This window comes from Cavia porcellus, unplaced genomic scaffold (genome assembly GCF_034190915.1).
Source record: "Cavia porcellus strain 051 isolate PalLab524CR breed Dunkin Hartley unplaced genomic scaffold, mCavPor4.1 scaffold_17, whole genome shotgun sequence".
In the NCBI taxonomy this organism is placed as follows: Eukaryota; Metazoa; Chordata; class Mammalia; order Rodentia; family Caviidae; genus Cavia; species Cavia porcellus.
The window spans coordinates 64,727,648-64,755,117 of record NW_026947500.1 but is presented as its reverse complement, the minus strand read 5'-3'; the positions used below and the strand labels follow the sequence as shown (position 1 = coordinate 64,755,117).

Here is a 27,470-nt window from a genome sequence, read left to right as displayed (position 1 = left end):
ACCCACGATATGAGGGGACCTGGGCTGCCTGGCTTTGAGCCTCCTCCCTACCTCCTGCCCTGTGAGTCCTGGTGCAGATTCCACAATCATGGAAATAAGCCACAGCACCTGTCTCCTGATGTCATTGGAAAGACCCAGCATGCACTTCGAGTGGGCCCCCAGGAGTGCTAAGTGATTACATGATGGTTGGGAATCCCTGCTCTGGAATGCCGGGTCCCAAGAGGGTTTCAGATTTCAAACTTTTTCACATTTTGGAGAACCTGTGTATTTGAAAGGAACTATCTTGTCTCATTAAGACAAGGGCGATGGGGCCCTTGTCTTTTTTTTTTTTTGTCTTTTTGATACAGGGTCTGACTGTGCAGTTCAGGCTAGCCTTGAGCTCACTTTGTAGCCCAGGCTGGTCTGGAACTCTCAGCGACCCTCCTGCCTCAGCCTCCCAAGTGCTGGGATTACAGGCATCGGCCACCACGCCCGGCCATGGGGCCCTTGTCTTAATGCAGAATTCATTTGTTTCATATACGCCTAACTGAAAAGCAACTGCATAAAGCATTTGTATAATGTTGTACATGAGTCAGTGTTTCACCCTGCGGAATCTGCCTTTTGTAGCATACTTTCAGTGCTCAAAACGTTTTAGATCCTCAGATTAGGGGTACTCCATCTGGCCTCCAGGAATCTTGGTGCGGGACCTGCTGCCATTAGGTACCTGCCCGTGAATGACACAGAGGTAGCATCCCTACCAGGACTCACAGCCCGGCCTGGAAATGGATACTGAAGGGATTACGCAAACCCGCAAGGCTAGTGGTGCTGCAGAGAAGCCTCCTGGGCGGCCAGAGCTGGAGGGGTGGGGCATGGTCAGCGAAGGGGCCTGGAGGAAGAGCAGGCTGAGGAGGGTTCAAGCCGAGGGCCACCAAGAAGGGTGTGAATATGGCACCTCGCCCCATGCCTTGGTGAAAGCCAAGGCTGGAGGTCGAGGAATGGAGACTCCTTTGTGCCTCCCCTCCGTGTTGATCTGCTTCTTAGCACCGTGACCAAACCCCAGAGAAAAGCACCTCAGAGGAGGAAAGGCTTGCTCAGCTCAGGTCAGAGGTCCAGTCCAGGTCAGCCGCCTCCACTGCGGTGAGCTTGAGGTGAGGTGAGGTGAGGTGAGGACACTGCGGGGCAGCCAGGTGCCCACTTCATGGGGGCCAGAAAGAAGGGGCCGGGCCCAGGCGACCCCTCCAGAGTCACAGTCCAGGGGACCCGTGGGGAAACAACGAGATCGCCACCTCCCGCGACCCGGGCCTCGCTAGGCCACGCGGTGACCCGGCCGCGCTGGGGCCCAGCCCTGCAGGTGAGGGTCTGGGGTGGGGCGCCGCCCCGTGGGGTGATCCCGTCACTTCTGGCCTTCTGCTTCTGAGCGCACTGGGGGTGCTTTTGGCTTCCGCATCGAGTGTTAAAATCCCCTGGTAACAGAGTGGACGGGAGAGGACCCAGGCCGGGGGCAGGGCAGACGACGAAGGAGACGAAAGCACAGAGGGATGAAAGGCAAGGGGGAAGAGGAAAGCTGGAAGCGGGGAAAGCAGGAAGCAGAGGGAAGGAAACAAATGGCAAGGCAGGAGGCGAAGTGCGCGTGCGTCCTGGTCCTCACTGCGCATGCGCTCCGGGCGCGGGTAATTCTGCGGTTCTCTTCGCGGTGTCTGCACCGCCCCAGTTTCACTCCGCTGCTGCGCTCTGGCCTGGTTTCCTTTGCGGTGCCGCAGCCCGCTCAGGGGTCGCAACCTGTGACGTGGTGACCCGGTGACCCGAGGGTCTCCTGGGAGCGCCCCCCCCCCGCGCCCCTTCTCAGGCTGTTTTTCTTGGGGCGTCCCCCGCAGGCTTACCCACCGCCGGGTTTGTGGGTGGCTAAGGTCAGAGCTTGTTTGTCCTGTGCATTTTTAATTTCCCTACCCAGAGGAGTGAACCCCACTCCCACCTGGGGTGCAGCGGGCTGGCTCCCTGCTCCAGGCCACGGGCGGGTTACCTGCTTCCAACAGTTACCTCGGTCGCCTTCACTTTTAAAAATACATTTTGCTAGGTTGTTTTGGCTTGGTTTGGTTTTTTGGTTTTTTTGTGATTGAGGCTGGCTTCGGCCTCCCAAGTGCGCGGATCCCAGGTTTGCCCCACCGTGCCTCGCTTATTTGGCTGAATTACACAGTTAGGTGTGCATACATGCGCTGCTGGGGCTTCACTGTGAATGACATGCCCAGCCCTTTTGGTTCCGCCCTCTCCCCAGACAGGTCTCACTAAGTCAGTCACTAACTTGCCCGGGCTGGGTTCAAAATTGCAGTCCTCCTGGTCCAGAAAACTCAAAATAGAAACGCCACTGGATCCAGGAATACACTCTGTGGTATATTTCTAAAAGAATGAAAGAGAGCATACAGCCGAGGTACCTGCATCACCAGATTTATTCACGATTGCCAGGCCTAGCAGTTGGGAGCCAGCCTATGTGCCCCTCCCAGAGAAATGGATTTTTTTTTTTTGTCTTTTTCCTTTTTATTGGTACTAGGGATTGAACTCACAACTGCCTGCTTGCAAGGCAGGCGCTTATGCTGCTAAGCTAAATCCCCAGCTGATTTTTTAAATGTGGTAGATGAGGCCTGGGGATTTAGCTCAGCAGCATAAGCACCTGCCTTGCAAGCAGGTGGCCGTGAGTTTAATCCTCTGTACCGATAAAAAAAAAATGTGGTAGATGATAGACAGGTAGCAAATATATGATAGATAGATGATCAGTAGATAGATGCAGTGGGATACTATTCAGCTCTACAGAAAAAGTCATGTTATTTGTAGGAAAATGGATGTCACTGGAGTCCCCATGTTAAGTAAAATAGGTCGGGTTCAGAGGTCAGCTGTCAAATGTTTTCTCTCACGTGAGGAACCTCAGGGCAGTTTTTTTTAAGAGACATGGTGTGGGAGAGGTAGGGTAGGAAGAGAAAGAGAGCAGTCAAAAACGATGAAGCAGTGATGCACACAAGTACCAGTCCCTGGGTAAATGTGGCAGTAATGCGCTGCAAACGGGACCAGTGAAGGGGGGCGAGGCTGTGAAGGGAGAGGGGAGGTGAGTAGAGGAGGGGGCGGGGTAGTGGAGGAGGGACACTCAGAGTGTGAGAGGTACATGCCAGGCAGAAATGCCAGCCCACAGAACTGATGCGCACACAAGAAACCGAAAGTTGGGAGTCCTGCTCCAGGCAATGCTTTCCTGTACAGCACCCCAAAAACACAGGCAAGAACAGCAAAACTGGACAAACGGAATCACCACACCTAACCCTGGGGGCCTTCTAAGCACACACAGGGGTCCTGCTTCATCTCACCGTGTGCTGTGACCCACAGCCCCCCTCAAGAGCCATCAGTGGAGGTCAGAGCTGCTACTAAGCAAACGTTTATACTCCCAGCACTCAGAGTCTAAAGCAAGAGAATCTCCAAGTTCAAGCCAACCCAGGGAATTTACCGAGATTTGTCTCAAAAAATAAAAAAGGGGTAAGGTTGTATCACAGGCTCAGTCCTCAGCACACAAAACGTAAGAAATATAACAAATAACAAAGTGATCCCAGGGACAGGTATGGAAACTGGGTCCCAGAGCTGTTAGCCTCCCAGTTTCTGTCCAGAGCTCTCATCAGCTCGTGAACTGCTGGGAGTTTTCCAGAACATTGCTGTCTCTCGAGCGCCATCTCTCGGAGGTGACCAGGCTTGTTGAGAGCACCATGGAGCCTGGCCAGGACAAGGCCCCAGGATGCACGGGTGAATTTCCTGGGCAGGAACAGCCTGAGTCTCTGTTCTCCATCCTTCCCCTGGCAGGCTCTCCCTTTGCCCGAGCCAGCATTAAAAGTGCCAAGCTGGAGAACTCCACTTTTTTTCACAAGAAGGAGAGGAGGATGCGTTTCTACATCCGCCGCATGGTCAAAACTCAGGCCTTCTACTGGACTGTGCTCAGTCTGGTAGCCCTCAACACGCTGTGCGTCGCTATTGTCCACTACAACCAGCCTGACTGGCTCTCTGACTTCCTCTGTGAGTACCACCCCACACCCATACCTACAGGCAGCACCCTGACCCCTGGCTCACGCCCTCTGTCCCCTCCTCCTCACACTCTCTGTCCACTGCCCTGTTGCCCACTTTTGTCTCTACTTCCTCTTGTCCCATGTGCTCCTGTTAGTATCTCACTGGATGCCATTCTGTCCCCTAATCATTTATCGGAGCCCATGCTGTGCCACCTGGGTGCCGCAGTGTCCCTCAGATATGTGGCACTAGGACAAAACCCCAAGCCACCATCTCTGCCCACAGCACTGCCATCTTGGGCGCCCAGTCAGGAGGCTCAGGGCCGCGGTGCCCAGGTCTGCTCCGTCTGTGCTGTCCAGTTGCGGTGGGCAGTGCCGGGTGTGTGTTAGGCCCATCCATCTGCAGCAGGGAGCAGACCCGAGGGGACTTGATGCCCCATCATGGGTGACATGGGCTGCGGGGGGCGTCACCCTGTCCCTCAGTGCCCCTTAGGGCCTCAGCCCCTCATCCCTGTCCCTCTCCGGCCCCAGGTAGCCCCCCCTGCCTCCCTCCCCCCACCTTCCTCTCTGAGAGCTGAGAAGCACTGAGTCCCCTGAGCCCGGCGGGGCTCCTGATTGAGTTAAACCAGAATGGCCTGGAGCGTGGACACAAAGAGGGAGCAGGAGAAGCGTCCCCATCTCAGGCCGGGTGTGGCCGCACACACCTGCCGTCCAGCGCTCAGGAGGCTGAGCAGGTGGTCGCCACCTGTTTGAGTCTGAGACCAGTGGGCTATGCAGTGAGATCCTGTCTCAGACAGGCAGGCAGACAGACAGACAGACACACCAGCTCCCAGGTGTGAAAATCCCCCACGGCCGACAGCAGGACATGCTCCTGTCTCTCTTGCTCAGACCTGTGTTGCTCTCTGCTTTTCCTCCCCCCCCCCCACCCTTCCTTCTGAGACTCTTTCCCGGATCTTCTCCAACAAATGCGAGCACACCCTGCTCTCTCAGTGGGGACTGGAGCCCCGGAGGCTTTGCCCCCCTCTAGGTTTATTCCCAGAGCCCTGAGATGAGTGTGAGACAGCGGTACCACGAGACACAGGTGGTCATGACATGAAGCAGCAAGCAGACGACCAAACGGGCAAAGGACAGGACTTGGAGGACAAAGTGGGAGTGTGCGCTGGGCTGGGAGGGCAGCGCCCACTGGGGTGCAGCTGGGGCGCCCCCGCAGGCCGGTTCTTCCCCGCCCTGGCCACTTGGAGCCTCCCTCAGAGCAGACCTAGGGTCACGGCTTTGACCTAGGAAGGCCCCATGCCCGCCCTACTCCCTGTCCCCGTCCTGCTGGCCAACCCCCAATACCCTGGGCCCAGGCCACCTGAGCTTCCAGGTCCAGGTCTAGCCTCAGCGCCGCGCTGGGTGGCTCCAGGGCCTCCCCTGAGGGTCTATTTCCATCCCCTGCTGGCTCTGCTGACCACCTGGCAGCACCCTGCTTTAGGCACAGGCTGAGCCTCTTCCCCGAGTGCCTGTCCATGGGATCCCCGCTTGTGGTGCAGGCCCAGAGACAGAGTGGGTCAGTAACTCATCTAGGGTCACACAATGAGCTGGCCACGCAGCCGGACTCCAACGAGGCACTGGGGCTGGTGCCCGAGTGCTGGCTTGCCAGGTGGCCCTGGCAGGTCACCGCAGTCCCTCATTCCTCAAAGACATCCGCTTATTTTAGGCACCTGCCATCTAAAACTGGGACAGGGCCACTTTTAGGATGCATCAATTTCGTTGATGTCAGGATGTAAAGCACACCTCTACCCAGGCTGAGGTGGGAGGGTCACCTCGAGCTGGGCCAGCCTGGGCTGTGTAGTGCGACCTTGTTCAAGACAAAAGAATTCAACAGGGGATTGAGCTCACAAACTTGCGCTTGCCAGGCAGGTGCTTGTGCCACTGAGCTAAGCCCCTGGCCCTCCAAAAAGAAAGAAAACAGAATGTCTTGAAGCCAGCAAAGCGTTGTGAATTCTCTGGAAATGGTACCTGCTAGCCCTGAAAGTGTCCCCAGGCCCACAGGTGCTTGGGATTGGTCAGTCTCTGCCTGTCTCTGCCTCCCCTCACCCCTCTCACCTTCTGGGTCACGGAGCTGCTCTTTCCAGGATAAGCACCTCAAACAGGGCTCAGGCCAGCTGTGCGTGCCCTGTGATGCCCGGTGGCAGACTTTGACACCCTTGTAAGACCTGATGCACTACAAAAAAGATGTGCTCTGCCACCGAGCAGCACCCCAGCCTGGGAACCTGAAAGCTAGGAGCTTAACGACCCCCTGCATCCCACCTCCTCAGCCTAGGGCACAGGGCGAGATGGAGACGGACCTCGCTGCTTCTCACTCCTTTGAGAGAAGCCTGGTGGTTGTGGGTTGGTTATTTTGTTTGTTTATATTTGGTACTGGGGACTCGAACTCAGGACTTCATGCTTGCCAGGCAAGGGCTATGCCCCTGAGTTAAACCCCCAGGCTCTGTTGGTGGATTAGGGGGTAGGGGGTCATTGTTACCTTTGTTTAGCAAAAGGTAAACGGAGGCCCATGGCATACATAAAAAAGCTTTGTGTCACACAATGCGACTCCTGCCCTTGGGAGGCTGAGACAGGAGGATCCCCGTACATTGGAGGCCAGCCTGGGCTCACTACCCTGGCTGAGAACCATAGGAGCAGAGGTCCCTGAGGCCGCTGGCCTCTGCCGCAGTCACCATCCTCTCCCCTCTCTCTGCTTCTGCCTTCCAGACTATGCAGAATTCATTTTCCTAGGACTCTTTATGTCCGAGATGTTTATAAAAATGTACGGGCTGGGGACGCAGCCTTACTTCCACTCCTCCTTCAACTGCTTCGACTGTGGGGTAAGTGCTGCCCAGGTCAGAGGCCCTCCAGCTCTGTCCAGTCACTGGGCAGGGGCAGCTCCACCCTGAGACCCCAGAGGAGCCCAGGCCAGAGTCCGGGAGGGAGAGCAGGAGGACTGCGTCCCTGGATCTGGTGAGGTGTGGGCCGAGCGGGAGCCTGGCCCTGACCTTGAGACCCAGCTGTGATTCCAGGTGATCATCGGCAGCATCTTCGAGGTCATCTGGGCCGTCATCAAGCCCGGCACGTCCTTCGGGATCAGCGTGTTACGAGCCCTCAGGTTACTGCGCATTTTCAAAGTCACAAAGTGAGTCTCCCCGGGGCCCTGGCCTTCAGATGGACGGACGGGCTGGGGGACCCTGGGGTGGCAGCCTCACCCCGCCCGGCCTCGGTGGCAGGTACTGGGCGTCCCTCCGGAACCTGGTCGTCTCCCTCCTCAACTCCATGAAGTCCATCATCAGCCTGCTGTTCCTCCTCTTCCTCTTCATCGTGGTCTTCGCCCTGCTGGGAATGCAGCTCTTTGGCGGGCAGTGAGTGCCCCGGGCATGCCCAGAGCTCCCACATCCCTGACCCCTGCTGCAGCCCTGAGGGAGCACGACCCTGGGTTCCACTGGGCGTGTTGTCCTGGAGACCGGGCTGCTGCAGGCACTGCCCTGGGGACAGGGTGTACAGCAGTGAGGCGGGGCTCACACCTGTCGGTGTCCCCCCACAGGTTTAATTTCGACGAAGGGACCCCTCCCACCAACTTCGACACCTTCCCTGCAGCAATCATGACTGTGTTTCAGGTAGGACCCTCGAGGCTGGGGCGGGGACACTAGGCCTCACCTTGGCGGCCCGCCCGGCTCCAGCATGGCGCCTTGGTCTTTGCTGCCTTCGAAGGCAGACCTTACTATTACTGAGACCAAGCAGACCAGGGACCAGTGTCACTGGGGACATGGGATGTGGCTGGCTGGCAGCACGTGGAGCCCTGCTGTTCTAGGAGGCTGAGGCAGCTGGGTTGCAAGTTCTAAGTCCACCTGGGCAATTCCGAGATTTTGTTGCAAAATTCAAGAAGGGGAGGGCATTGGGGACCTGCTGAGTGTGGAGGTGTGCACCTGTCCTCCCAGTGCTTGGGAGGCTGAGGCAGGAGGATCTCAGGCTCAAGCGTGCCATGGGCAACTTAGCAGGATCACCGTTCAAAACATAATAAAAAGGGCTGGGGGAAGGGTGTGGGGGCTGGGGTGTAGCTCAGGGCAAAGGCCCTGGGGTCAGCCCCTGTTACCACCAGAAGAACTAGAAGTTTATGCACAAGAAGGTGCTGTATGCGCAGCTGGGTCCAGTGTGGCAGTACAGGGCTGCAGAGGGCAGGACCGTGGGGCACCGCCCTCCTGGGATTGCGGAGCTTGGCAGGGTCCCTCCTGGGGAGGCAGAGACCCTAGGGGACAGGGAGGACACGGCCAGGAGAGGCCTGCGCTGCACACAGGTAGGGCAGATAGAGGCCAGGGGTGCAGTGCTGCCGTACTCCACTGTGCGTATACGCATGTGTGCGTGTGTGGTGAGCACGTGGGGTGACCCCAGGCCTGTGTCACTGAGCTCCGGCCCCAGCCCCTTTCTTTAGGTTTTATTTGGGAGCAAGGTCTCACTGAGTCCCTAGTTTGCCCAGGCCAGAACTGGCAACCCTCCTGCCTCAGTCTCCCAAGTGCCATGATCACCACTGTGCGCCCGCCCAGCCTGGCCCAGCCTATAGTGTTCGAGATTCCACTCTTGCTCTCGAGCCCAGCCTTTCCAGCTTCGCCTCGGGTCCTCCCAGCCTCCGCCTGCACTTCCTGGAGAGCCCGGGTCTCCTTGTCTGAGCCTGGGTCCAGGGTACAGGTGGAACCAGCGCGCTCATCGGTGCTGCCTGGCCGGGGGTCCTGCAAGGGAGGGGAGCCCCTGGTCACCCTCCATGCCCTGCCTTCCTTCCTGCCCTGCCAGGGTCTGTGATGTCCCCTCCCGACGCCCTGCTGTCATGGTCAGCCTCTGGCTGGGGCCTCATATGTGCTGGGCACCCAGTGGCCAGGTCACAGTTCAGCCACCAGGAGGAGCGGAGCTGGACATGGTGTCCACCCCCACCCGTTCTGAGCTCGGGGCAGGGCCAGGGCCAGGGCCAGAAAGAGGTGGCAGACACCGGCTCTCGGCCCGAGGTCAGCGGCACCCACCCCTCCTCCCGGCATGGTGGAGGGAGGCCCTGGTTTCACCTCCTCTTCTTTTTGTTTGCTTTTGATCCTGGATGTTGAACCTGGGACCTCGAGCTGAGCTCTGGCCTCAGCTGCTTTCAGTTATTTGTTTGTTTGTTTGTTTGTACCAGGGATCGAACTCAAGACCTTGCTCGCCAGGCAGGCCCTTAGACCACTGAGCCAAACCCCCGGCCTCATTTTTTATTTTGAGACAGGGTCTTACTAGGTCACTGAGTTGCACGAGCTGGGTTGCAATTTGAGACCCCCCTGCCTCAGTCTCCCTGAGTGCTGGGCTCACAGGCTGTGCCCGCACACTTGATTCCTCTTCCTCCTCTAAGGGCTGCCAGGAATCCCATCACAGCACCCTACGCTCCGTGCCCCGGGAACCCCAACACCTCCCGGGCCCTACTCCAGGTCCCTGGCCATGGGGAGTCAAGAGCTCCAACCGCCTTCTGAAGGGGGCACTGCCCAGGTCACAGTGGCCCCTGGAAGTGTGTGACCCCCACCCCAAGGTTCCCTTTGCCCAGCAGCCGGCTGCACCGGAGCAAGAACAGCCCTGCCCTCCCTACTCAGGGGTGCTGAGGCCCCACCTCTGTCTCCTCAGATCCTGACCGGCGAGGACTGGAATGAGGTCATGTACGATGGGATCAAGTCCCAGGGTGGCGTGCAGGGCGGCATGGTGTTCTCCATCTACTTCATCGTGCTCACGCTCTTCGGGAATTGTATCCTTCTTGCTGGGCGTGGGGGGTGGATGCCAGCACCCTTCCCTCCCCCTCTCTTCCTCCTCCCCTCCCCCTTCCCTTCCCCTCCCCTTCCCCCTTCCCTCCCTCCCCCACCCCCTTCCCTCTCCTTTCTCTCCCCTCTTCTCTTCCTTTTCCCCTCCCCCTTCTTTTCCCCTCCCCCTCCCCTCCCCCCTCGGCTGCTGTCCCTGACTCAGCCTCAGACACCCTGCTGAACGTGTTCCTGGCCATCGCTGTGGACAACCTGGCCAATGCTCAGGAGCTCACCAAGGTGCGCCGGCCCACTGGGCACCATTATCGCCTTGAGGCAGAGCAGGATGGCAGGGCAGGGGCAGGAGTCAGCGGGGCAGATATGGGGACCCTGACCCAGCCAGCCGTGCCCCAGAGGGCGGAGGGGACCTGGCGGTGAGCTGTAGCTCAGAGCCTGTGTGTAGGGGTTGGACGGGGAGCCGGGCACCTGCGAGGCTGAGGCAGGAGGGTCCCAAGTTCAAACCCAACTTAGGCAAACTAGATACTCAGCGTGACCCTGGCAAAATAGAAAAGGACTGGGGCCATGGCTCTGCAGGCCCAGGGTTCAGTCCCTGAGAGAGAGAGACAGAGAGAGAGAGAGAGAGAGAGAGAGAGAGAGAGAGAGAGATTGAAAGAGGGGTGGGCAGCATCGGAGGGAAGGGAATTGGACAAAGGTTCCCTGGAGTGGCTCCATCCCAGGCTGGTGAGCACCGTCCCCTCACAGGGTGACACAGGAGCAGGGTCACAGGGACCCAGACAGTGCTGGGGCTGAGGGAAAGCAGCTGACACCAACCTGTGACCGTGGGGAGCCCAGAGCTGTGGCCAGGCAAGATGGGAGGGGCTGAGGACCCCCTCCACTGTCCCCATCCCCTGTGGGAGCCAGGCAGGACACCGCACACATAGGTTGGCGTCCAAGGAGAACAGAGAGCCTGGCCGTAGATAGAGCCTCCCCGAATGGCCCAGGCTGGCCTCAAACTCTTGGCGATCCTCCTGCCTCAGCCTCCCCAGTACTGCCACTGTGGACAAAGGCCGCTGTGCTGGCTCTTTCCTTCTCCTTTGCTCTGACTACTCTGTGTCACCAGTGAAGCCTGCACCGTGGTTGAGGACAGGAAGTCCAAAACCGTCACTGTTGGGGTGCTCTGTGTCTCACCTCCACACCCCAGTGTGGCCCAAGAGCCCAGCTTCCCTGCCCACGGGGCCAAGAGCACTGGGCCCTGCTCGCCCCTGTGAGTCAGGACTCCAGGTTCTTCTGTGCCTGGTGCTGTTCCTGGGACAGGGCAGGGCAAGAGTTGAGCTGTCCTGGAGAGCGCCGGGAACCTCTGCATCACTGTCACTGCAGCCCCACGTGGGGCGGGGACCCTGGGCCCTAGGAGTCTCTCACTGTGGCTTCCTTTTGCTGTGTGTTCACAGAGTTCCTAAAAAGCTGGGAAACTCAGGCAGGGCGGTGCACGCCTGCAGTCCCAGCACTCGGGAGGCTGAGGCAGGAGGATCATGAGTTTGAGCCCAGCTTGGGAAACTTAGTAACTTAGTGAGACTGTTGCAGAATTTTAAAAGTGATTTTTCTCTTTTATGAGACAGTCTTGCTATATAGTTTAAGCTAGCTCGAATGCATGCCAGTCCTGCCTCAGCCTCCTGAGTGCTGGGATGACAGGCATGCACCATCACACCCGGTTTCAAAATTTAAAAAAAATGTTTTTAAAGGTCTAGGGGCCAGGCATGGTAGTGCACGCCTGCAGTTCCAGCACTGTGGAGGCTGAGGCAGGAGGATTGTTGAGAGTTTGAGACACAGGTTGGAGCTGCAAAGTGAGCTCAGGGCCAGCCTGACCTGCAGAGCAAGACCCGGTCTCAAAAAGAGGGAAAAAAAAGCCACTCTGCAGCTCGGTGCAGAGCCCCGGCTTCAGTCTCCAGGTTTCCTGGCCACACCGAGGAGTCACGCTGGCCCCGGACAGGGAGCGGGTGAGGGCGTCAGCAGGGGCCTTCTCCTGCTGCCCTTTCCAGCCCAGCCCAGGTCAGCAGGAGCCCAGGCCTGGTCCCCTGAAGGCTCTTCCTGCCCTCCAGGATGAGCAGGAGGAGGAGGAGGCGGCCAACCAGAAGCTAGCCCTGCAGAAAGCCAAGGAGGTGGCAGAAGTGAGTCCCCTGTCGGCGGCCAACATGTCCATAGCTGTGTAAGTTTCCCAGGCCAGGCAGGTGGGGGAGGGGAGGGCGGCCCCCCCACGGCTGTTTCCTGAGCACTTGCTACAGGCCCAGCCTGCTTGGCCTGGGTTGCTCTGCGGTCTACTCCGCATAACCGCCAGAGTCGGGGAGGAGGGCACAGTGATGGGGATGAGGTCGGCAGCACAGGCCTGTGATCCCAGCTGCTCGAGGGCAGGAGGTCATGAGTTCAAGTCCACCCAGGTACTGCAGCGAGAGCCTGCCTGTGTAGAAGGAGCCGGGATGTAGCTCAGTGGTAGAGCAAAGGCAGCGTCAGTCCCTAGTGCTGCAGAAGGCAGACAGACAGACAGAGGGAGGATGGGGAAGGCAGGGAAGGGCCCCTGTGACTTCTCACTGTGGCCGGGAAACTTCCTGAGATTCTGTCTTGGGATTTTAAAAACCATTTTTTGAGACAGAGTCTCCAAAGCCAAGGTGAGCGGAGAGCAAGCAGGAGGTAGGACAGAGGCCACTGGCAGGCGAGGTGGGGACTGGTGCGGCTGTGGCTCTGGGGTGGGGGAACCACGGGGTTCTTGAGCCAAGCAGTTTTGGGACCTGATCCGGGTGCCCAGAGCCAGGAACAGGCAGTGGCGAGGCGGGTGCTGGGTCAGGAGGACCCTAGGCTTGAGCATAGCCCGAGAAAGACGCTGTCTCAAGACTGAACTGAGAAGAGCCAGGCAGGCAACTCCGTGCAGAGGCCCCGGTGGCACCCCAGTACCAGGCGGAAACAGAGAGGGGACCCATGGCAGTTTGCCTCACCACTGCCCTGAAGCCCAAGGCCCACGCAAGGGGGACCCTAGGCAGCCGGGGATCCGAGGCAGGGGGCTCCTGCGGGTGGGGGCGTCTGGGGCCTGCTGGAGGCCCCTGTCCCGCCTTCCTGGGCGGCTGCAGGCTGTGGTCCTCCCCGGCCGCTGTCAGCAGGGCTGTTCCCAGCCCGGGCGGGAGGTGCTGACCGACCACCAGGCCGGACGCAAGAGGCTGGACGGGAACTGGTGGTGCCGCCGGCCTCGCCCCAACGCTGCGCCTTGCAGGAAGGAGCAGCAGCGGAACCAGAAGCCGGCGCGCTCCGTGTGGGAGCAGCGAGCCAGCGAGATGCGCAGGCAGAACCTGCTGGCCAGCCGCGAGGCGCTGTACGGCTGCGAGCTGGACCTGGCGGCCGACGAGCGCTGGCCCGCGGCCTTCGCGCGGCCGCTGCGGCCGGACATGAAGACTCACCTAGACCGGCCACTGGTGGTGGACCCGCAGGAGAACCGGAACAACAACACCAACAAGGGCCGCACCGAGCCGCGCGCGCAGGAGCCAGGCCGCAGGGCGCCGCGCAGGGCCTGGCCGGGCGCGCAGGAGCCGGGCCGCGAGGGCGCCCCCGGCCGCGAGTGCGAGGAGCCCGGGGAGCCGGCGCGCAGGCGGGCGCGGCCAGGCGAGCGCAGCAGGGAGCGGGAGCGGGAACGCGACGCCGGGGACGGGGAGCCGCGCAGGCCCCGCGCGCACCGCAGGCCGGGGGACGACGAGGAGCGCAGGCGCCACCGTGAGCTGGACGGGCCCGAGGGCGCAGAACGCAGGCGGCGGCACCGGCACACGGGTGGCCCGGGTGCCTTCGAGGGCGATGCACCGCGCCGGGAGGACAAAGAGCGGAGGCACCGGCGCCGGAAGTGAGTGGGGGTGCCGGGGCGCGGGGGACCCTCCTGCCTCGGCCTCCATGGGAGGCGTAGGTCTGGCCAGGGATCCCAGTCAGGAGCGCTGGGGACCCGTGCACCCTTCTGTCCTGGCAGTGCTCGCACAGTGATTTTCCTGTGGCTCCTGCTTTTTAGCCCTTCCCACCCACACCCATCTGGACTCCACCCATTGTTTTGGGAGCAGTCAACGTTGGGGGTGCAACCAGGAGCCCCCTCCTGAAAAACCACGTTTAAATCCCTCTCCGGTTCCCACTCCACACCAGTACAGTTCCTTTACTGCTAATCACTTACCCAAAGCCCCTTCCCCAACCATATATGAATTGGGGGTGTTGCTTCAGAGCACGCGAATTCCGGGATGCGTTTTCCGTGCCCAGTAGAAGCTCTCTGGGAAGTAACCAGGGAATGGTGCCTGGGCCAGGGCCCAGAGCTGGGCTTACAGGAAGAGCTGTTGGAACAGCGAGCTGAGCTGCATGTGCTAAGGTCCGAGGGTCTACTCTATATGACTGTTTTCAGGGCATAGAGCGTAAGAGGAAACCACGAAGTGACTGTGGTACCAGGTCCCCAGTTCCCGGGTCCCTTGGGAGAATGAGAGGCCCAGGAGGGATTCAGGTGGACCGAAGTGTCCTTCGCACATGACTGTGACCACCGGCTTTGTTACCCTGTCTGCCTGCAATGGAAGGGGGCGGGGCAGGTGCAGAATGGCTGTCCTCCACTGTGTGCCAGGCAGCGGTTTTCACAGTGCTGAAGCAGGGCCTGGGCCAACTCAGACTCCAGCAGTTGGCCCACCTCAGCCCCTGACTGCACTGCCCCGACAGCTGGGACAGCCGTAGAGGCTGAGCGTCCCCGGGCACTGTGGTCAGAAGGACTTCGCAGCCGGCGTGGAACGCAGAGCCCCATGGCCTGTCCACCCCAGCCCGGGCCTCTGCAGATAGAAAGCCAGGCTCAGCAGGAGCAGGGATCCTCCTGGGAGCCGCCTGGCCCTCTGCCCCCCACTTCCGGCCCCCTTGATGGGTTCCCCCTAGCAGCACCAGGAAGCCCCTGCTGGGGTGCAGGGCCTACCCCAGAGCCAGGAGACCTCTGCTCCCCTGGGTTGATTAAAAGAAAAACTTCAGTGCTCGGTGGGACAGCCTTGCCACATCGCACTTCCCACTTGTTTGTTGAGATAGGGTCTTGCTGTGTTGCCCAAGCTGGCCCCAAACTCCCAGGCTCCAGCAATCCTCCCACCTCAGCCTCCCGAGGACATGCACAGCCCCGCTGACTCCAGGATTTTAAGAGGAAGAAAAAATCCAAGATGAGGCTTCCATCTGCTTTACAAAACAATAGTGAGATCATAAAGACAGGAGCCAGGCGCGGCAGCAGCATCCTCTGCTATCCCAGCGCCATCCCAGCACTCGGGAGGCTGAGGCTAGAGGATCGCCGTGAGCCGGGCCAGCCTGACTCATAGTGAGACGCTCAGTCATTCTGTGGGCGCTGGGGTGGAGGAAGTCCCAGGAGGCCCCATGGCACTTGTGCCCCCTCCTCCAGGTGCCCTCAGAGATGCTCTGCTTCTTGCCCCTGGCCACCTGGCAGGAAACACTGGGGTCACTTGGGGCACCGGACTCCTACCTGCCTGACTTCTGGGAGCCCCTGGCTGCAGGCTTGGGGTGGCCCCGGGCTCTGTGTGGCTGCTCTGTGTGTCCCTGTTCTGCAGATCTCTCCTGCTGTGCTGTCCTTTATGCGCAGCCCCCGCAGGAGGTGCCCCTGCCTGTCCTCCCAGCAGGCGCCTTGCCGTGTAGCCTCCCTGGGCTGCGCTGTTCTCACCTGTAGCCTGTGGGGGCTATTGCCCTCAGGGACGGCTCTGGGCCAGCCCATGCTCAAGTCCCTGTGGACAGTGCTGCTGTGACAGCCAGCATTGGGGAACAGTGCCAGGAAGCAAGGGGTTTGTGCTGGGCACAGGGCACTAGCCAGAGATCCCAGAGACTCGGGAGGCCAGGGCAGGGGGGTCTTGGGGCAGGCCCAGCCTGGACAGCATGGCAAGACCCTGCCTTCCCGGCGTCCAAGCTGTGCCCGTGGTCCCCCCGGGCTGCCGTGGCCTAACCCACTCCTGCCCTCCACAGAGAGAACCAGGGCCCGGGGCTGCCAGTGTCTGGCCCCAACCTGTCCACCACACGGCCCATCCAGCAGGACCTGTGCCGCCAGGACCCACCACTGGCTGAGGACATCGACAACATGAGGAACAGCAAGCTGGCCACTGGGGGCTCAGCGGGGCCCCCCAACAGCCTGGGCCCCCCAGGGCCGCCCCAGAGCCCAGCCAAGACGGGGCCTGGCCCGGATCTGGGCCCCATGCCCAACCCACCTGCCACGGCCGCCAACGCCCAGAACCCCGCCAGCCGTCGGATGCCCAACAACCCGGGGAACCCAGCCAACCCCGGGCCCCCCAAGACCCCTGAGAACAGCCTTATCGTCACCAACCCCAGCAGCACCCAGAGCAGCTCAGCCAAGACTGCCAGGAAGCCCGACCACACCACCGTGGACGTGGCCCCCGCCTGCCCACCACCCCTCGACCACACGGTTGTGCAAGGTGAGGACCCCACATGGGGACATTGAGGTCCCTGGGCAGAGGGGGTCCCAGGGCCTGTGCAGTAGGATACACACAGCACTCACCACACAGGGGGAGGAGGAGCCCCGAAAACACAGCAGGCTGAGGCAGGAGGATCCCAAGGTCAGGGCATTCTGGGCAAGTTTTTTGAGACTGACTTAGGAGGAAGCTGGGCGTGGTGCCTCTGGTCTCTCATCACAGTGCACTTGGAAGGCTGAGGCAGGAGGATTTAAAGTTCCAGTCCCACCTGCACAACTTAGGAGACCTTGTCTCAAAGTTAAAAAAAAAAAAAAGTGGCCGGTGGTCAGTGGCTGGGGAGCCCTCTGAAGCTACGGAAAGAGTAACATTAGTAATAGTAACGTCCCATGGGTAGCCCGGCACACTTGGGCATACAGGGGCCCAGGGAAGCACCTGGGGCCAGGCTGCCCAGGCTCAAATCCCTCCCTCCCTCTTCGGACTGTGGCCTCGGGTCAATTGTTTACTTCCCTGGGTCTCGATCTCCTCACCTGTCAAATGGGGATTGTAAAGTACCAACCTCAGTCAGGCACGGCCCAGAGTGGAGTGCTCTGTAATCCCAGTGCATGTGAGGCTGAAACAGGAGGATCTCAGGTTCAAGCCCAGCCTGAGCAAGACCATCCCAAAATAAAAATTGAAAGGGCTGGGGTGGAGCTCAATGTGGGGGCCCTGGGTCCCCCACCCCCACGCCCGTCACTGCACATAAATTAGAAACCCCAGGAGGGTACCTGAGGGTTCTGGGGCAGGAAGTCACGGTGGGAGGCCGCTGTCCCTTCTGCTCCCCGCAGTGAATAAAAACGCCAACCCAGACCCACTGCCAAAAAAGGAGGAGGAGAAGAAGGAGGAGGAGGAGGACGCTGGCGAAGACGGCCCCAAGCCCATGCCGCCCTACAGCTCCATGTTCATCCTCTCCACCACCAACCCGTGAGTGCCAGACACCTGCCCACAGCAGGTTCCACGCCCGCCATCCCAGCTACTCTGGAGGCTGAGGCAGGAGGGTCGCAAGTTGGAGCCCAGCCTGGACAAGGTAGCAAGACCCTGGCTCAAAGTGACTTTTTTTTTTTTCTGAGACAGTGTCTTGCTATGCAGTTCAGGCTGACCTTGAGCTCACTGTGTAGCCCAGTCTGGTCTCAAACTCGCAGCAATCCTCCTGCCTCAGCCTCCCAAGTGCTGGGATGACAGGCGTGCGCCACCATGCCTGGCCTCAGAGTAAAATTTTAAATTAAGCCGGGAGTGAGGCTCAGTGGTAGAGCACTTTCCCAGCTTGGATAAGCTCTAGGTTCAGCACCCACACCACAAAAAATAAAACTGATTGGGTCTTCAGTCACACAGTATGGAAATGTGTCCTCATATGTGGTTAGAAAAGACCTCTTCCTGCCACCAGCTAAGAGAATCATCAGTATCAAATCTGCACCATAATGTTATGAGAAGGCCTTTTATTTTATTTTTTTGTCTTTTTGAGGCAGAGTCTTGGTCTGCAGTCCAGACTGGCCTTGAACTCACTTTCTAGCCGAGGTTGGTCTCAAACTCATAGGGATCCTCCTCCCTCAGCCTCCCAGTGCCTGAGCTACATCGAGAGACCCTGTCTCAAAAAAACCCAAAAAGATAACCATGGCCTTTGTCTCAGCTTCTGATCGTTTGTTGCTGAAACAAAATGCCCAATGCCCAGAATGAAAGCAGGAGAGGTTTATTTAGCTCCCAGTGTGTGGAGGTTTCAGTCTGTAACCAGCTGGCTCCAAGGCAGGGCGCGTGGCATAGAGGCCACCGTTCTTGGTGAAGGAAACCAGCAGAGCAGCAGGAGCAAAGTGGGAGAGCCAGCCTCCCCTCCTCCTACCCTGGAAGCAGGCTTCCTGCCCTAGGGCAGGTGCAGGCTCACCGGTCTCTGTGCCCTCCTTCTCCCAGGCTGAGGGTGTCTGCAAGAGGGGCTCCTGGCCCTGCCGCATGGCTTCCTTAAGCTTCTGAACCTCTCAGGTCGACACAGTGCCTCCACCTTTGCAGCCTCCAAAGCTCTGACAAGTCCTGCAGCCCATGGTCTCAGTCCCTGTCCTCGGGAGACTCCCGAGAGCCAGGCACTCGTCACCTCCCTTGGTGGCCATGTTATTACTAAGGGCACAGAGAGGGTATGTCACACAGCCCAGGTCACACAGTGGTTTTAGGAAAGAGGAAGGGCAGACTTCCTGCACCCACGGGGTCAGGGGTCCGGACCTCAGGACGTGCTGTGCATGGCACAGGAGCACCAGGGGCCTAGGCATCAGGGCACCCCGGGGGACCCGTGGGCGGGTGGGACGGGAGGCCTGCCCCCTGGGTCCCCAGACGAAGACACACTGAGCGCCTGTATCCCGCAGCCTGCGCCGCCTGTGCCATTACATTCTGAACCTGCGCTACTTTGAGATGTGCATCCTGGTGGTCATCGCCATGAGCAGCATCGCGCTGGCCGCGGAGGACCCCGTGCAGCCCAATGCGCCCCGCAACAACGTGAGTCCCGGGCCACGCCCGCAGCCAGCGAGAGAAGCAGGAGGACCGCACCGGGCCTGGGTGCCCACCTGCCTTTCTGGTACCCCAGGGATGGGGCAGAGACCCTGCTTGGAGCAAGAAATCAAGGGCCAGCACCTGCCTGGCCAGCGCAAGGCCGTGCGTTTGAGCCCCGGCACCAAACCTAAGTAGTGACTAGGCATCAAAGTGGAGGTCCCAGGATGGGAGAGGGGAGGAGGGGGGATGGTGCTGTTTGGCTCCGACACAGCGGCTTGAAACCCTGGGGAGCACAGGGCTCGCCATCGTCCCCGTAGCCTGGGTACCTGGCACCCAGCCGTGAGCCTAGGACGTTGGGACAGGATGGCCTGGCCGAGCAGGGTGCAGCCCCCAGTGCCCCTCGGTCCACACAGAGCTGGGCGAAATAAAAGGCATCCAAACCCACAGGCCCACCTTAGGAGAGGGGTCTCTGTCCACAGACATCACTGTTGCCACCAGGGCGGAGGGGCTGCCAGGTCCCGGGAGCCTGCGACCCTCTGCCCTCTGTGCCCCCAGGTGCTGCGGTACTTTGACTACGTCTTCACGGGTGTCTTTACCTTCGAGATGGTTATCAAGGTACATGTGGGAAGAGCCCAGGAGGCTGAGGCAGGAGGGTGGCAGAGAGGAGTCCAGCCTGGGCAACTTAGCAAACACTAAAGAAGCACTGGGGTGCAGCTCGGCGTGAAGCCTCGGGGTCCTGTGCCCGTACAAACACTTACAGTTTCTGGTGGACGGGCTGAGTGTGGGTAGGTGCTGCCCTGGAGCCTGTGCTCAGGTCCACCCTGTTGGAGGGGCACAGCCAAAGGAGACCCCACCTCATGCCAAGGGTTCTGCTCGTGGCCCCGGGTTTGGGGTCCCAGCGCTACTGCTGTGCCCACAGATGATCGACCTGGGGCTCGTCCTGCACCAGGGTGCCTACTTCCGTGACCTCTGGAACATCCTGGACTTCATCGTGGTCAGCGGGGCCCTGGTGGCCTTTGCCTTCACGTAAGTCCCAGGGCCCTGGGTGCGGAGGAGGGGTTCCTGGGAGGACCCCATGCTGGGTGCATGAGTGCAGGGGGACAGGCAGCCATGGCCCCACCACGTCACGGCCATGCCTGGCGCTTTCGGGACATCTCATCCCTGCTCCACGCCCCTGCCCTGCTGTCCCTTTGGGAGCCCCTGGAAAGACACCCAGGACGCGAGTGTGCATGAAAACCCCTCCCGCCCCAGCTGGGCCGTCACCATGGCCCCCGTCACTGCCTGGTATACTCGCCCCCTCTCCAGCCAGTCCTGATCACTCTACCCCTCAGGGTCACCTGTCCTCACGTGGCTCTAGGGTGGCGCCTTGGTGGTAGGGGTGGCATGGAGATGGTACCAAAAGTGGAATAGCTGTTCCGTGGTGACACCCACGGCATCCTAGACACCCAGTATGGCCCCCAACTTCCTGGAAGGCCATCTCGGGTCTGTTTTTGTTGCCGTTGTTGTTTGCAGTAAGAATCTAGGACTTGGTGCTTGCACTGTGCCCCTGAGCTCTACCCTGGCCATGTCAAGATGGCATGGAGGGCTTAGCAGGCAGGCCACAGGGCGCCTGAGCCCCGGGAAGCCCTTTCAAGTGGCACCAAATCCCTGAGTCGCCATTTCAGGGTGGTGCCCTGAGCTGGGCATCCGCCCCGTGATGACACCCATGGGCTCCAGAAGTCATTTCCTAAGGGTCCTCTCAACATGGCGGCCGCGTTAGGCAGCCATGTCAAGATGGCATCCGGGAGTGCAGCTTCCAGTTCAAGATGGCGCCTCACTTCCCGCAGCCGTCTCCAGGTGGAGCTGCAGGGCTTCTCAGCTGCTCCACACTGGGGCCTCACTTCTGCGTGGCCATTTGCAGGGTCTGATTCTGGGCGTTTTGGAAGTGGTGCCCAGGACTGAGGAGCGGTCCCCGCCGTGGAGACCTTTGTCCCAGACCGAAGGTGACAGGCTCAGCAGTATGTCCTGGGGAGTCAGGCCGTGTTCAGGGTGCAAAGCTGGGGACGCCCCACGATGGGCAGCTGGCACTGCGACTCCACCCAGACTAATACCCCCCCACCCCCTACCTCCCCCACTGGCCCCTTTCTTCTCCACCCCAGCCTCCTCCTGGAGTCGTTCGTCAGCGTTTGAAGAACTTGTAAATAATGACAGCAAATCAGGGGCTTGGCATCTTTATCAGAATGACACTGTGTGCACGCCTGTCACCCCGCCCTCTGGAGGCTGAGGCAGGAGGATCTCAGGTTCAAGCCCCGCTTGGGCAAACCTCAGTGGGTCAACTGACACAGGGCATGAACAGGAATTTTATAGATCGCTGATAATTAACAAAAAGGGGCTCTGGGCTCGATGGCCAAGCCCATCTGTCCTCCTGAGAGGGTCTGGAGTTCGAGGCCAGCCTGGACTGCAAGGGAAAGGGGCCAAGGCCCAACTTAACTGAGGAGTTCAGTGATGCGTAAAATAAACAGCAGACACACATGGTATTTCTCCCAGCATCCTGGCACCGGGTGGTTGGTTTTGCTTCATTCCTGAGGCAGGGTCTCGATAGGTGGCCCTGTCTGGCCTAGAACTCACAGAGACCCTCCCGCCTCTGCGGCTGAGTGCTGGGATGGCGTGGTGTGCACACCACGCCTGGCCTGTTCATTTGGGAGGATCTCAGGATGCAGCTCCCGGGTCCCTGTCCCTGCTTAAGCAGGTCCTTCTGAGAGTGGAGAAAGTTTAAATTCTGGAAGCCAAAACCCAACCCTAGCTCAGGAGATGACCTGAGCCCCTGCTGCCTGACCCCTCTCCCTGCTCACCCTGACCCTGTGCCCTGATGGACAGTCAGCACCCGCCTCCCTGGGCCCTGAGGCCTGCCTAGGTCACCTGCAGTCCCCTGAGGGCCCCCACACCTGGCTCCATCCCAGCTACGGCAGGGACCCTAGATTTGGGCAGGGCATAGCCGCAGGGCAGGAGCCAGCTTGTGATCCCTGAGCTGAGTTCCCGGCAGGTTCTGGAGGCCCCACCAGCTTGTTTTTAGGGTTCTTGGCTTGGTTTCGGGTTTTGATGTTTACTTTTTGTTTTGCTTTGTTTTGCTGGGTGCTGGGGCTCAAACCCAAGGCCTTTGCACTGAACACCAGCCCCATTCCCAGCCCTGTTATGTTTTTGATCTTGGGACAGGGTCTCCCACGTTGCCCTAGCTGCTCTGGGACTTCAAACCCTCCTGCCTTAGCCTCCCAGACAGCACCACCACTCCCAAAGCCTGGCCCCATAGCCTCAAAGCAAACTCCCGCCTCATAGGCTGGGCGTGGCTGGGGTGAGGCCCCCAGGCTTCTGTCCCCAGCCCCACAAAAACAGCCATCAAGACTCCCGAGCAGAAAGGCCCCCTGTGTCACAAAATGTTCTGCCTGTGCAGCCAGCTGGTTCCCCTTTAGACCCCATGCCTGAGGCGGGGACCCGCCGTCATCTGTGTCCTGCAGCAACACCCTGTTTAGACGATTCCGGGGGGTTTACGGTGTGTGATGACCATGCCCCAGGCCGTGGTACTGCCCGACCGCTCCCTTCCAGCGCCAGCCTGCCTCCCCTTGCCTTCCGTCCGCCTTTCATCTGGCTCTTTAACGGATTTACATTTGGGTTTCTGGGCTGAGGGAAGCTGTGTGGTGAACATCCGTGCCTGCTCTGTCTCACCTCCCTTATGGCTGTGAGGTGCCTCCATTTCCTCCCTGTGCCTCCTTTGTGGCAGAGTAGTACTCCCCTGGGCGTAAACGGCACATTTTCTTCATAGGTAACACAACAACGAGCCCTTGACAGACTGCATTGAGTCATACAGGACGTCACACCTGGGCGTGCACACCTGGGATCCGGTGCTCTGGGAGGCTGAGGCAGCAGGATCGCAAGATCCAGCCCAGCCTGGGCGGCTTAGCGGCTTAGCGAGAGACCCTGTTTGAAAACAATGTTTGAATCTCCAATTCACAAGGACTTGGGGACCTGCTTTGGAGCAGGGTCATGAACTAGGATTTGAGGGACTCCAGCTGCTCCCCCATTGCTGCCCAGGTGCCTGGATCAAGCCCAACCTGCTGCCTGAGCTCCCGGCCCAGGACAGAGCAGCCTGGCAGCGGCCGTTTCCACCGCCAGCCCTCCCCACAGACAGAGATGGGTGCTGCCCACCAGCCCACGCCCAGGCCCGGCAGGCACCAGGTTTCTCTCTGGGTGTCCCTGGCCCTTGGCCTCACTGTGCCTCAGTTTCTCTAAGCTGCAGGGAAAGCAGATTTGGCCATAGAGCAGACAGTGGACACACACATGTACAGGTGCACACAGACACGCATGTACACACATACCAGATGGGCTGTGCTGGGCTACAGTGAGCCTGTCTCAGAAAACCACGGTGGGTGTGGGCAGAGGGGGGAGTAGTGGCCTTATGTGTGTCCTCTGCACCTACAGTTCACCCTCAGTCTGCAGGTGGGGAAACTGAGGCACAGGAACATGGGTCTGGTTAGCAGGTGCAGGGTGGCCGAGGCCAGTCCTCCCCACTCGCCTGGATTCTGTGTGTGTGTGTGTGTGTGTGTGTGTGTCCCTCCGTGTCCCCACTCTGTGTCCCACTCCATGTCCATGTCCTGACCCTCCATCCGCTCCATTCCACAGCCATCACCTGCTGTCACTGCTGTGCCCAGATCTGGGTCTCGCCTGACCCCGGGGCTGCACATCCTAGAAGCCTTAGGGGAGACTGGGGAGAGGTGGAAGCGGCAGGAGCAGGGCCTGGAACCTGGGTTTGAACCTGAGCCTGCCACTGCCACGCCCCGTGGCCTGGGGAAAGTCGCTCCCCCTCCAGGCCTCGGTTTCCCCTCTGGGAAATGGGCGTCATGGTGATATCAGCTCAAGTGCAGCAAGGCTCATGGAACTCGCAGGAGACACCCAGAGTCGCCGTCCAGCTGGCACCTGGGTGGTTGGGGCAGCCTGGACAGCACTGCAGGGCTAAGCCATAAAGAAACCCTCCAGGGCATGGTCAGTCCGTCTTAGCTCCCCGAGGCTGTGGCAGGATGATTGCAAGTTCAGAAGTCAGCGTGAGCTACCCCGGGAGCCTCCGATCTCAACTGTGTGAACACAGTTGGTGGGGAAATTGGGTAGGTGATGGGCCCTGGGACCCACACCCAGCACTGGGAACAGTAAAAACTGAGCCAGCTGGGCACAGGCACCTGTCACGCCAGCTCTCAGGAGGCTGAGGCAGGAGGATATCTGTGAGTTTGAGACCAGCCTGGACTGCAGAGTGAGCTCAGGGCCAGCCTGAAATGCAGAGCGAGGCCCTGTTTCAAAAAATAAAGCAATAGAGCTGGGGGCTTAGCTCAGCAGCATAAGCACCTGCCTTGCAAGCAGGCAGTCATGAGTTCAATCCCCAGTACTGATAACAATGAAAAAGACAAAAAAAATAAATAAATAAAAATAAAACAATAAAATGCAGTGAGTCAAGCCAAAGCCAAGCTTACAACCGGCCAGAGTGTGGCGCCACATGCCCATTTCCCAGATGGGATCAGAGAGGTAGGAGGAGGATTCAAACCCAGGTCCTCTCGCAGCCCGAAGCTCTGCCCTCCCAGGGACCCAACAGGCTCCGGCTTCCCAGCCGGACGGGGGGCGGTGGCAGGGGCCCTGTGCGCTGTCCCTGTGTCTGTGTTCTCTCCTCTGAGGCTGCTTCCGACCTGTCTCTCCCGGATGCGGCGTCCCCAGGAGCAGCACACGGTAAAGTCCTCGCTCTCGCGCTCGCACTGTGCGTCTTCGTGCCCCATGCGTTGGCGTCCACACTGGTCTCTCTGTGGCCCTGTGTCCTGCAGCTGTCCTGTTGCTTACAATGACTGGAGCCTGCCCCCCAACACCCCGAGACTGAGGGGACCCAGGGGCTTGTGGCCCTCATGGCCACTGCGACTCAGAAGCTCCAGCTAAAAACAGCTGGGCGGGGTGGGCGGCCAGCAGAGGCAGGAGGGTCTCCAGCCTACCGGGTGGGGAGCGGGGAGGCGGCCCAAGGAAGGGGCAGCGGCCGAGGCCTGGGGTGCTGGCTGCTCCTCAGGCTTCTGGACAGGTGGCACCCTGCTCTGCAGGTCCCTCTCATGGCCGGGGGGGGGGGGGCCCTCCTGGGTCTCCTCTTGAGGAGGGAGTGGGTCTCCCCGCAGACGGCTCCTGCAGCCATCCTTGGGGCCGGGAGAGTTTAGCCTTAGTCTCAGCCACTTAGGAGGCTGAGGCAGGAGGATCTGCGCTCGAGACCATCCTGGATCACTTGGCAAGTTAACAAGAGCCCACCTTGAAACAAAAGTGGGGGCCGGGGGTGTAGCTCAGTAGCATAAGCATCTGCCTGGCAAGGGAGAGGTCATGAGTTCCATCCCCGGTACCAAAAAAATAAAAGTGGGCCAGGACTGGAGTTCCACTATAAAGCCCTCGCGAGCAGGCAGGAGGTCCTGGGGTGCAGAAGGGGGTGCATGGGCGCCTGGAGGGTGCAGTAGAGACCCCAGCCATGCTGTTTCTGCTCTGAGGAAAACACCGGAGCTGGGCACGGTGGCATACGCCTGTCATCCCTGCACTTGGTAGGCTAAGGCAGGAGGGCCAGCCCTGGCTCCGCAGTGAGACCTTGTCCCACAAAACAGATGAACAAGGTCCTGGGGCTGCCGGGTCCTGTGGCACTCTCTGCCCCGCCACTGACACCCAGTCCTCCTGAGTCATGAACCCCAGGAAGGAACCTGGGAAAAAGGCAAATGGGTTTTTAAGGATATTTTCTGATGTTTTTGTTCATGGCTCTGCAGACACAAAGGGCAGAGGACTCGGGGACAGATGGGCCCCTGGGACACCGTCCTGGGTCCCTGCAGGGTCAGAGGTGGTGGACACCTCTTGGTGCGCCCTCAATGTCTCCCCAGCTCTGCACAGCACAGGGCCGCGAGTGAGGGTGGGGACGCGGGGGAGGGTGTGTGGGGCTCCGTGGGGACTCAGCCCAGGGCTCTGGAGGGACAGCAGCCTGCTCCGTCCACGAGGCCTTGGCCACTGAGGAAAAACAGGTGGAGAAGGAAAGTGAGGTGCAGGCACCAGGGGCACATGGGGAGTCGGGACACCCCTCAGGGCTCAGAGGGACTCCTGGAGGCAGAGGCACCCCCATCTGGTCCACGGCCATGTCTGAAGGGACCCCAGGTGCTGCCCGCCCCGCTGGTTCAGGCTTGGCGCCTCTGCCCTGTACAAAGACGGGGAACGCTGGCCAGAGCCCAGGAGCCCCCAAGGCCCAAGCTGAGAAGTTTCCTGGAAATCATGGCCAGGGACACGGGGTGGGCAGCAGGCGGGGCCACCCTGAGCCAGGCACAGTGCCCCATGCCTGTCATCCTACATCTCAGCACTCAGGAGCTGATGCAGGAGGGTCTTGGGGAGTGTGAAGCCAGCCTGGGCTGCACAGCCAGGCTGAGGCTCCCATGAAAGGGACGAACCCACCCTGAAGCCAGAACCCCCAAAGCCCCGGCAGCCAGGCGCTCCTGGAGGAAGGATGGGGTTCACCTGAGATGGGGGGCCGCGGGGCCCCCAGCCCCAGCCTGACAGTGCCCCCTCTCCCTTTCTCCCCACCCTGATTGCTCCACAGCGGTAACAGCAAAGGGAAAGATATCAACACCATCAAATCCCTCCGAGTCCTCCGGGTGCTGCGCCCCCTCAAGACTATCAAGCGGCTGCCAAAGCTCAAGGTGAGATTTGGGATGGAGGGGGGTCCAGGAATCCCCTGCACTGGTGAGCAGGTTGCTCCCTGCCCATGGGTGACAGGTCACGTACACTCGGTGCACACCTGAGATCCCAGCTGCTCAGGAGGCCGAGGCGGGAGGGTAACAGGTCCCTGGGCCAGCCCGGGCGGCACAGTGTGTTCAATATAGCCTTGTCTCAAAGAAGGTTTTCAAAGCCTCTTTTAAATCCCCCACATGAATCCAGAACCCACTGGGAACAGAAGGTAAAAATGAACTCTTCTCGGAAGAAAATGACAAGCTACTAGAAGCTGACCAAGGAGGGCCGCAGGACAGAGACGCCACAGACACCTGGTTTTGCTTGGCTGAGCGAAAGTGACAGAGAGGAGGGGAGTGGGAGACAAAATAGTTAACTAAAACATAGAAGACAGAGAAAGTTCCACGTCAGGCACTAACAGAGTAGCATGAAAGCAGGACTCGGGGCCGGGCTTTAGCCAGTGGCACAGGGTCTGCCGCGCAGGTGCGAGGTCCCGAGCTTGATTGCCAGTACTAAAAACCAATACAGAGACTTCTGCCTTGCTGCAAAGGAGCAGAGGGACCAAGGAATGATTCCGTTACCAGGTGGTCTGTGCTGGGCTCCTGTGTTGTCCAAAGTCTCTTTCTGAGCAAGCCAGGCATGGTGGCGCTGTCATCCCAGCACTCTGGGAGGCTAAGGCAGGAGGATCCCATGTTTGAACCTAGCCTGGGCAACTTAGCAACCTAACAAGAGCCTGACTCAAAATAAGAAAAAAGGCTTGAGGATGGAGTTCAGTGCAAAGGCCCTGGGTTCAGTCCCCAGTTCTAGAAAAGAAAGGCAGCGTAAGGGCCTCCCTGGCAAACAGGAGGTTGTGAGTTCAATCCCTAGTACCAAAAAGAAAAGAAAATGAAATTCTTGATCGCTGATGTCCCCCTCTGGGTGAGGGCGGAGGGTGCCATCTGGCAGGCTCCCCCAATGGGTCTGAGGGCCCCCAGCACACGTGGAAGGAGCAGCCTGAACCCCTCGGCCTCTGT

The 27,470-nt window shown here is 59.8% G+C and overlaps 1 protein-coding gene across 13 annotated transcripts in view; it reads left to right on the top strand.

Annotated features, from left to right (window-relative positions):
* The window catches only part of Cacna1a (calcium voltage-gated channel subunit alpha1 A), a 125,324-nt gene that overhangs the window by 64,642 nt on the left and 33,212 nt on the right, over nt 1-27,470 (top strand). For all 13 annotated transcript variants that reach the window (XM_063228449.1, XM_063228447.1, XM_063228451.1 and 10 more), the window contains exons 11-25: nt 3,811-4,020; nt 6,744-6,856; nt 7,049-7,161; nt 7,253-7,384; nt 7,567-7,639; nt 9,654-9,771; nt 9,993-10,060; nt 11,857-11,963; nt 13,017-13,634; nt 15,755-16,218; nt 17,040-17,175; nt 18,597-18,726; nt 19,276-19,335; nt 19,640-19,746; nt 26,330-26,429. In XM_063228449.1, the coding sequence (XP_063084519.1) occupies nt 3,811-4,020; nt 6,744-6,856; nt 7,049-7,161; nt 7,253-7,384; nt 7,567-7,639; nt 9,654-9,771; nt 9,993-10,060; nt 11,857-11,963; nt 13,017-13,634; nt 15,755-16,218; nt 17,040-17,175; nt 18,597-18,726; nt 19,276-19,335; nt 19,640-19,746; nt 26,330-26,429 (2,549 nt within the window). The remainder of the gene's footprint in view (nt 1-3,810; nt 4,021-6,743; nt 6,857-7,048; nt 7,162-7,252; nt 7,385-7,566; nt 7,640-9,653; nt 9,772-9,992; nt 10,061-11,856; nt 11,964-13,016; nt 13,635-15,754; nt 16,219-17,039; nt 17,176-18,596; nt 18,727-19,275; nt 19,336-19,639; nt 19,747-26,329; nt 26,430-27,470) is intronic.